Source organism: Scardinius erythrophthalmus (genome assembly GCF_964197995.2).
Source record: "Scardinius erythrophthalmus genome assembly, chromosome: 1".
Taxonomy (NCBI): domain Eukaryota; kingdom Metazoa; phylum Chordata; class Actinopteri; order Cypriniformes; family Leuciscidae; genus Scardinius; species Scardinius erythrophthalmus.
This window is the reverse complement of record NC_138221.1, coordinates 16,588,665-16,598,978: the sequence shown is the minus strand read 5'-3', so window position 1 is coordinate 16,598,978 and position 10,314 is coordinate 16,588,665. Positions and strand designations below refer to the sequence as shown.

At 42.8% G+C, this 10,314-nt stretch overlaps 1 protein-coding gene across 1 annotated transcript; it reads right to left on the bottom strand.

Annotated features, from left to right (window-relative positions):
- Positions 1–4,063: 4,063 nt before the first annotated feature.
- LOC308690182 (uncharacterized protein) lies at positions 4,064–10,068 on the bottom strand. Its single transcript, XM_081364509.1, has 4 exons — positions 9,940–10,068; positions 8,033–9,404; positions 4,656–4,740; positions 4,064–4,379 (listed from the first exon to the last, which is right to left on the bottom strand). The coding sequence occupies exons 1-3, from the start codon at positions 9,995–9,997 to the stop codon at positions 4,683–4,685; spliced, it is 1,488 nt and encodes a 495-aa protein (XP_081220635.1). The 5' UTR covers positions 9,998–10,068; the 3' UTR covers positions 4,064–4,379; positions 4,656–4,682.
- Between the last annotated feature and the right edge of the window lie 246 nt (positions 10,069–10,314).

Sequence of the window (10,314 nt, the reverse complement as noted above, 5' to 3'; positions counted from 1 at the left end):
GCAACTATAGGCTGATCTCAAATCTTCCTTTCATAGGCAAGATCATTGAAAAAGTTGTCTTCAATCAGCTGAACAAATTCCTATGCTCGAATGGACACTTTGACAATTTTCAATCTGGTTTCCGACCACACCACAGCACAGAGACAGCACTCATAAAGATAATAAACGATATTCGCTTAAATACTGATTCAGGCAAATTATCAGTGCTTGTACTACTCGACCTCAGTGCTGCATTTGACACTGTCGATCATAACATACTTCTTGACAGGCTGGAAAACTGGGTGGGGCTTTCTGGGATAGTCCTAAAATGGTTCAGGTCATACTTAGATGGGAGAGGTTATTATGTGAGTATAGGAGATCATAAGTCTGAGTGGACATCCATGACATGCGGAGTCCCCCAAGGCTCAATTCTTGCGCCACTCCTGTTCAACCTGTATATGCTCCCAATGAGCCAAATAATGAAAAAGAACCAAATTGCTTACCACAGCTATGCAGACGACACACAGCTCTACTTAGCCCTATCGCCTAACGATTACAGCCCAATTGACTCCCTGTGCCAATGCATTGATGAAGTCAACAGTTGGATGTGTCAAAACTTTCTTCAGTTAAACAAAGACAAAACTGAAGTCATTGCGTTTGGAAACAAAGATAAAGTTCTCAAGGTGAACGCATACCTTCACTCTAGGGGTCAAACAACTAAAAATCAAGTCAGGAATCTTGGTGTGACACTAGAGTCAGACCTTAGTTTCAGTAGTCATGTCAAAGCAATAACTAAATCAGCATACTATCATCTGAAAAATATTGCAAGAATTAGATGCTTTGTTTCCAGACAAGACTTGGAGAAACTTGTGCATGCTTTCATCACCAGCAGGGTGGATTACTGTAATGGACTCCTCACTGGCCTTCCCAAAAAGACCATAAGACAGTTGCAGCTCATACAGAATGCTGCCGCCAGGATTCTGAGCAGAACCAGAAAATATGAACACATCACACCAGTCCTCAAGTCTTTACACTGGCTCCCAGTTAAATTTAGGATTGATTTTAAAGTATTATTACTAGTATATAAATCATTCAATGGCCTTGGACCTCAATACATTGCAGATATGCTCACTGAATATAAACCCAACAGATCACTCAGATCACTAGGATCATATCAGCTAGAAATACCAAGGGTTCACTCAAAGCATGGCGAGTCTGCTTTTAGCTATTATGCCAGCCGCAGCTGGAACCAGCTTCCAGAGGAGATCAGATGTGCTCCTACAGTAGTCACTTTCAAATCCAGACTCAAAACACATCTGTTTAGCTATGCATTTACTGAATGAGCACTGTGCCAATGCTCGTCCGACTATCTGTACTGTATTTTATTTTTTATTTTTCTAAGCTGTTTTAATTATTCTTATTTCTTTTTATTATTTTAATTTATTCTATGTAAAGCACTTTGAATTGCCATTGTGTATGAAATGTGCTATATAAATAAACTTGCCTTGCCTTGCCTTGCCTTTTTGGAGCTTGCTCTCCTGACTTCTATGGATGAGCTATGCCTGATGATATTTTTTCGTGGAGGGCTATCCGAGCCACTCAGTTCCTTTATGCCACTGCATCACCCTAGCTGGACTCTGAAACAGTATGTTGACTTGGCCCTGCAACTGAGCGGCTCAACTTTTTTCTGTGAGTTTGGCATCTGCCGAGTCTAAGTCACTCCACGTTAGTCCTGCCGAGCCAGAGCCGGAGCTTCACGTCAGTCCTGCCGAGCCAGAGCCGGAGCTTCACGTCAGTCCTGCCGAGCCAGAGCTTCACGTCAGTCCTGCAGAGCCAGAGCTTCACGTCAGTCCTGCCGAGCCAGAGCCTCACGTCGTCACTTCTGCCGATCCAGAGACTGAGCTTCACGTCACTTCTGCCGATCCAGAGCCAGAGCTTCACGTCAGTCCTGCCGAGCCAGAGCCTCACGTCGTCACTTCTGCCGATCCAGAGACTGTGCTTCACGTCACTTCTGCCGATCCAGAGACTGAGCTTCACGTCACTTCTGCCGATCCAGAGACTGAGCTTCACGTCACTTCTGCCGATCCAGAGACTGAGCGTCACGTCACGTCTGCCCGTCAAGAGTCTCGTCCCACCGAGATTGAATCTGTTCCTGAGCCTGAATCTGATCATGATACTGAGCCTGAATCTGTTCCTCTTCCTCTTCCCGCGCCTGTGTCTTTGGACAAGATGGCCAACTCCACGCCTGTCTTCGGACAAGATGGCCAACTCCACGCCTGTGTCTTCGGACAAGATGGCCGACTCCACGCCTGTGTCTTCAGACAAGATGGCCGCCTGCGAGCCAGTGTCTCCGTACAAGATGGCCGCCGCCGAGCCAGTGTCTCCGTACAAGATGGCCGTCTCCGAGCCAGTGTCTCCGTACAAGATTGCCACCACCGAGCCAGTGTCTCCGGACAAGATGGCCGACGCCACGCCTGTGTCTCCGTACAAGATGGCCGCCGTCAAGCCAGTGTCTCAATACAAGATGGCCGTCTCCGAGCCAGTGTCTCCGTACAAGATGGCCGCCGCCGAGCCAGTGTCTCCGTACAAGATGGCCGCCTCCGAGTCAGTGTCTCCGTACAAGATGGCCGCCTCTGAGTCAGTGTCTCCGTACAAGATGGCCGCCGCCGAGCCATTGTCTCCATACAAGATGACCACCGCCACGTCGCTTGAGCCCTCAGCAGAGATGGCCGCCGACACTGTGTCTGTTCCTGAGCCTGTGTCTGTTCCTGAGCCTGTGTCTGTTCCTGAGCCTGTGTCTGAGCCTGTGTCTGTTCCTGAGCCTGAGCCGGTGTCTGTTCCTGTGCTCTGGCCGCCCGAAGGGTCGCCTCCGCCCTGGCCGCCCAAAGGGTCGCCTCCACCCTGGCCACCCGAAGGGTCGCCTCCGCCCTGGCCTCCCGAAGGGTCGTCTCCGCCCTGGCCTCCCGAAGGGTCGTCTCCGCCCTGGCCTCCCGAAGGGTCGTCTCCGCCCTGGTCGCCTCCTCCTTGGTCGCCCGAAGGGTCGTCTCCTCCCTGGTCGCCCGAAGGGTCTTCTCCTCCCAGGTCGCCCGAAGGGTCGTCTCCTCCCTGGTCGCCGGAAGTGTCGTCTCCTCCCTGGTCGCCCCGCACAGCCTGATCCTTCCTGGTCGCCTGCACTGCCTGATCCGCCCTGGTCCCCTGCACCACCCGATCCTGCCTGGCCTCCCGTCTTGCCGCAGTCTCCAGGTCATTATCCGCTCCACGGGCCTGGCCCTCCATCCCGCCCCCGGGTCCGCCTCTGCTCCACCTCCCTCCTGGACAGTTTTAGGAGCGTCTGGAATCCGCACCTTAAAGGGGGGCTATGTAACGGTCACCAGCTGGAGTGCCCTTGAGAGCCACCAGAGGGCACTCCACATAAGACTATTATCACTCACAAACTACATTTCCCATAACTCACTGCCCGGACTCATCATCACTTATCACTGATCACATTCACCTGTACCTCATTCACTGATTGCATTCACCTGTGTCTCATCATCCTGTTAGTCTCAGTCTATTTATACCATGTTCATTCATTCACTCACTCACCGCGAAGTCTTATTTTAGTGTCACACTGCAATTCTGAGCATTCTCCCGGTTTTCATGTCTCTTGGTTTTTGGATTTCTTGCCCTGTTCCCTGGATTACTCTTTTGCCTCTGACCCCTGCCTGTTGTGTGTGTTTGCTTGTACGGACTGCCTGCCTGTGTTTGACCTTGCCTGTTCTTTGGATTACCCCTTAATTAAAAGCTGCTTTTGGATTCTCAACCTTCGTGTCACGGAGCAGTTCATGACATCCTGCAACCTTCTGGTAACATTATTTTATTGTTACAAAAAAATAAAAAGAGCATTCCTAGAATAATATTACTTAGTTCCCAAAACAATAAAAAGACAAGAACCAAAAACTAACGTTAGGGGAACGTTCTGTGTTTGCTGGGAAGCCCGAGAAGCAAACGTAATACTTGGCTTTCAGAACTGAAAATTATAGAATTATTCCTGAAGCAAGAAGAATCGGCAGAAAATAAAATTGGACAAAAACAACAAGATGTTGATAACATTATTTTAATCAATCAGTTTAATCAATCATAGCATGAAGTACAAAAATTTATAAAAATTAAAACTAAAGAGACTGATCTCTGAAAAACAATGAATGAGTTAAAATGAATATCAGATTCATGACTCTGTTGAAAGTGTTACGGCCTCTTCTTCAGCTCCTGAACATGAAAGTGAAACCCGAGTGAAACTCTTCCCGCATTGATCACATGTGTAAAGTTTCTCTCCGCTGCAGATCCTCATGAGATTCTTCAGACTTGATTTACATTTACGTTTACACACATTTCTCCTTTCTTGTTCACGTCCATCAGGTCTAAAAGAAACATTAAATCATGTGAGATTTCAAATGAGAGGCAAATGTGAAATGAAAATTGAAGCTCAAAGTCAAGATCACTGATGAGTTCAACAGTCATTTTAATCTCATCAAATCTGGTCGACAACTGCTGTGCACGATTATGATCTATTTTAATGTCATGAAGATGATTTGTGTTATAAATCACTAGTTTGGTCATGAAACAATGTAAATCTGGTGAGCATCAGCATGTTTTCATCATGAAGAATGAATGAGGAATCAAGAATAAACACCAACCTCTTTATTCTTCAGTATCATGATGTTTCATTCTGCAGGTTCTGGATCACTGGCGTTCTCTCCTTCCAGATGCTTTCTGGCAGTTCTGCTAAAAACAAACAAGTTTCATTTCTAACAGTATGATGAGAGAGGAATAATCAATATTTAAAATACTTAGGCTAATCACATGTTAAAAAAAGAGTGACCTTGATCATGTAACTTAACAGTGTTGTTCAAACCCAAATGATTACTTACTTTGATACTTTATTTAAACCAATTATTGCTTGTTATTATATATTTGCATTTTAAAGGTGGCATCAGCGATTTCAGGCCCAAACATAAATTATCACATTCATCTTATCTTTCCTAACGATCCGCTAGCTGCCCGCCCCATAAGCATGCCGTCTGTAGGCAGCCTAGGCTCTGAGATCTGCACACAAAAACAAATGCTTTCACCACCACTCAAAACCAAAACAAATAATCAGTCCGACAATCCAACGAATCACCGAATCTGCCTATGACGACTGCACGCGAAAACCTCACAACACCTTTCCCCTGTCGGTGATTGGTTGGAACACTATTTGTTTTGGTTTTGAGTGGTTGGTGAAACAATTGTTTTTGTGTGCAGATCTCGGAGCCTAGGCTGCCTACAGAGACGCGTTTTTTTGACGGCATGCTTATGGGACCGGCAGCTAGCGGATCGTTGGGAAAGATTAGATGAATGTGATCATTTATGTTTGGGCCTGAAATCACTGATACAACCTTTAAAGGCTGTTGTTTCACTTGGATCTATCTTTGCTACCACATTTTTGTTCGATTACTCGATTTATCGGTGGAATAATTGGTAAAATACTCAATTACTAAAATAATCGATAGCTGCAGCCCTACTTTACTTTTGCTTTACAAAAGGATTTCATAGAAATTTGATTTCATTTGGCGTTTCACTACTGAAGTCCTCTGTTTAATATTTTCATCCAGCTGTGCTGAACAGAAGCCCAGAACATGTGGATATATTGACATCCAGAACATGGTATGAACATGTTATGTTTGTATACAAATTTTTACTAAATTAGTCAATAGATTAATCGATACAAAAATAGTCGTTAGTGGCAGCCCTTGAAAAAACTATTATGGAGTGGAAACGGCTTATAAATCAAGCACTCCTCTGCCGCCATCTACTGTTTATAGTGCTAATTTAATACAATTTTCCAATTTTCCAGGGTGGATTATTGTAATGGACTCCTCACTGGCCTTCCCAAAAAGACCATAAGACAGTTGCAGCTCATACAGAACGCTGCCGCCAGGATTCTGAGCAGAACCAGAAAATATGAACATATCACACCAGTCCTCAGGTCTTTACACTGGCTCCCAGTTAGATTTAGGATTGATTTTAAAGTATTATTACTGGTATATAAATCATTCAATGGCCTAGGATCTCAATACATTGCAGATATGCTCACTGAATATAAACCCAACAGATCACTCAGATCACTAGGATCATATCAGCTAGAAATACCAAGGGTTCACTCTAAGCATGGCGAGTCCGCTTTTATCTATTATGCCAGCCGCAGCTGGAACCAGCTTCCAGAGGAGATCAGATGTGCTCCTACTGTAGTCACATTCAAATCCAGACTCAAAACACTTCTGTTTAGCTGTGCATTTACTGAATAAGCACTGTGCCGCTGTTAGTCCGACTGTTTGTACTGTACTGTATTTTATTTTTCTAAACTGTTTTAATTGTTTATTATTTAAAGTTCTTCTATGTAAAGCACTTTGAATTGCCATTGTGTATGAAATGTGCTATATAAATAAACTTGCCTTGCCTTTTCAAATTTTTAAATAAATATGTTGGTTTGCCAAGTATAAGTTTTCCTACACTTTGAAATGTTTAGTGTTACAAATGGGGACAATCTTTGAAGCATGAACAAATCATGGTTTCGGTCATCACATTCAAAATAACATTAAAACTGGATAATATGAAAAAAAAAAATTAAGAGCTGGAAAAAGTGTGATGGACATGATGTCCTTGATTAGTGCTTGAATTTTACTCTCAAAAGGATGTACGAACCCCAAAATGAATAATGTAAAAACAGATGTCTATTTCTGCCACAATACCATGGTTACAGTTGGCATTACTTTATTAAATCCACAGGGAATATTTGTGATTTGTGGACTTAAAAGCCATATAACTTAAAACTTCTTGAACCGTGTGAATTCATGACTTCTTGAATTCATGGCACAATGCTTCTCCTGGCTTCCAAGTCAGTGCTGTTTGATCTGATCTAAAGTATATGGTTAATAACAGACTGTGTTGTGTTGTTAACACTTCACTGAATTGACTTTATGCACAGCTGCACTACTTCCTGAACTTAAGCCAGCTTAAGTATGCCTGACCTCAGTAGTCATAGCAACAATAATCAGACACACCTGGATTAATCAGTGTGTCCAATAATGAAAGACAGGAAATAAAGGAGCTGGCTTAAGTTCAGGAAGCTGTGCAGCTGTGCATAAAGTCAATTCAAATGCTTTCTCACTAGAACTCGCTGCAATGTTATTAATACTGAATTAAACGGATATTTCACTCAAAAATGAAAATTAGCACATGATTTACTCACCCTTAAGTCATCCTAGGAGTATTATTAACCCCCTGGAGAAGTGTGGAGCACTTTAATGATGGAAAAATGCACTTTTATGGACTTCAAAACAGAAACAGCAATTCACTGCATTATAAAGATTGGAAGAGCCCGGACATTTTTTTTAAACATAACTCCGATTGTATTCGTCTGAAAGAAGAATATCATATACATAGACCTAGGAATGAGTTGAGGGTGAGTAAATCATGGGCTAATTTTCCTTTTTGGGCGAACTATCCCTTTAAAATACGTTCTCAATGGATCTCCCAGCGCTGCGTAGTAATGTTGTTGCGTGATCGAGATCGTCCCACAGGTAAACCGCTGTCTAGTATTGCTCTGAGCTGATAAACTATTTGCTCTGCGCAGCTCAAACGAGTAGTGTGGTTTTATTCTGCTTTCGTTTGCCGTGTGATGTTTCTCGTATTCAGCAGAAATGGCAGGTCTCTCGCACAAGCAGGAAAAAAAGTCGCAAAACGTGACCATTTACTCGCAGTCTAGAGCCCTGTTTAGTGCTTTATTTCTGCTTTACATGAGCGCCACCTACTGTCAGAGAGCGCATTTGTTTTTTGCATTGATCTGAACTGACAAATTACACATTCCTGTCAGTTGAACACGAGCTAATAGATATCAATCAATCAACAAAGTGTCCTGTGTTCACCACACACCGGCTATAGGTGTAGAGGAGAGATCTGGCTATAGAGTGATGTGTGTCTAACTCACACAGAAGAGACTTTGTTGCTCAGCACATGAACATAAACTACTTACTGTGATCTCAGACTGTGTTGATGTGGTTTCTCCCCTGTATGGATCTTCATGTGTCGCTTCAGTGGAGTTTTAAAAGAAAAACTCCTTCCACACTGATCGCACGTGTGTGGCTTCTCTCTGCTGTGGATCCTCTCATGTCTTTTCAGATGTCCTGACTGACTGAATCTCTTGTTACAGTGTGAACACTTGTAAGGTTTTTCTCCAGTGTGAATAATCTGGTGCTGTTTTAAATTGCCCGCTGTAGTAAAAGTCTTCTCACACTCAAAGCACATGTACTCTCTTACACCTGTATGAATTTTCTCATGTGTATGTAAATTACCCTGCAGTGAAAAACTCTTTCCACACACAGAACATGAATGCGGCTTCTCCTTCGTATGAACTCTCAGGTGTATCTTCAGGTTTGATGCACTGAGAAATGTTTTCCTACATTGATTGCATGTGAACGGCTTCTCTCCAGTGTGAACTCTCATGTGAATCTTAAGAGAGTTTTTGTCTGAGAATCTCTTTTCACACTGTTTACACATGAATGGCTTCTCTCCGGTGTGGATCCTCGTGTGTTCTTTAAGGGATGAAGATCGACTGAAATCTTTCCCACATTTATCACACTTAAACGGCTTCTCTCCAGTGTGGATCCTCATGTGTCGCTTCAGGTCACTTTTAAAAGCAAAACTCTCTCCACATTGATCACACGTGTGTGGCTTCTCTCCAGTGTGGATCCTCTCATGTGTTTTCAGAGATGATGATCGACTGAATCTCTTGCCACAGTGTGAACACTTGTAAGGTTTTTCTCCAGTGTGAATCCTCTGGTGCAGTTTTAAACCGTTCGCTGTAGTAAAAGTCTTCTCACACTCAAAGCACATGTACTCTCTCACACCAGTGTGAATTTTCTCATGTCTATGTAAATATGGCAGCTGTGAAAAACTCTTTCCACACACAGAACATGAATGCGGCTTCTCTTTCGTATGAACTGTCAGGTGTCTCTTCAGCTCTGATGCCCAGATAAATGTTTTGCCGCATTGATCACATGAGAACGTCTTCTCTCCAGTGTGGATCCTCATGTGACGCTCAAGACTTTGTTTGGTTGTGTAACTCTTTCCACACTGAGTGCAGGTGAAAGTTTTCTTGGCTCTTCTTTTCTTTAAAAATGTATTTTTAGTCTTTGAGCGACTCATAGGTTTTCCTCCAGGTTTGACATGATGTTCCTCCTCCACTTCACTCACTTCTTCACTCTCCTCCTTCACTTCACTCAGTTCTTCACTCTCCTCCTTCACTTCACTCAGTTCTTCACTCTCCTCCTCCACTTCACTCAGTTCTTCACTCTCCTCCTTCACTTCACTCAGTTCTTCACTCTCCTCCTTCACTTCCATCAGGTCTGACATGAAAGAATTTATTAAATTAAATTTTCAGTACATCAAAATAATTCAATGAGAGAAATATAAATTGAAAGGACATGAAAGTGAGCCCTAAAGTAATAGTAGAAAGTTGACAATTGCTATAAAATATTATGATAATTTGAAGCCTTTTTATAAATTGATTATATGTCCTTGAAACTTTCCATGAATGAGGTCAATTTATCTGACACACTCAGTGCTGATTCATCAACGCTGTTATCAACGTTACTGTAAGAAGAATCTTCAAAAATTCTGGTAATGTTGTTACAAAATTGGGAACCAGATATAAAATAAATTTAAAATAAAACAGTTCAAAGAGTATTTAGCTTGATCTAATATTGATAATCAATATAAAAATGTCTCAAACCTCCCTTTTCTGACCATTTGTTGAAGAAAACCCAGAACATTCTGTACCGTGTCATAGTTGAACTGTTTATCTAAAAGTGATGAAGTGCTTGAATGTTTCTAACATGAATGTTCTTCAGCATCATGAATGAATGAAGAATAAACACCAACCTCTTTGTTCTTCAGGATCTTCAGTGTGTTTCATTCTGCAGGGTTCTGGATCACTCATGTTCTCACTGTCCTCTTTAATAAACTCAGTCTTTGCAGATTTCAGCTCTTCCTGATGCTCTGATGCTCGTCTTCACTTGTAGCTGATGGGAATTTACAGCATTTATTGGAGAATTACAGTGGGAGGAGCTTCACTAATGATGTGGGAGGAGCTTCACTGATGATGTAATTGGTGTGGGAGGAGCTGATCTGCCCAAAATCTAAAATATGTTACGGAGTTTGTTTTATTATTAATGGCCGTTCACACTAGACTTTTCCTTGCACTGACTTCCATTCATACGCATGTGAAAGTGGGACACCAGAAACACAAGCTCAAGT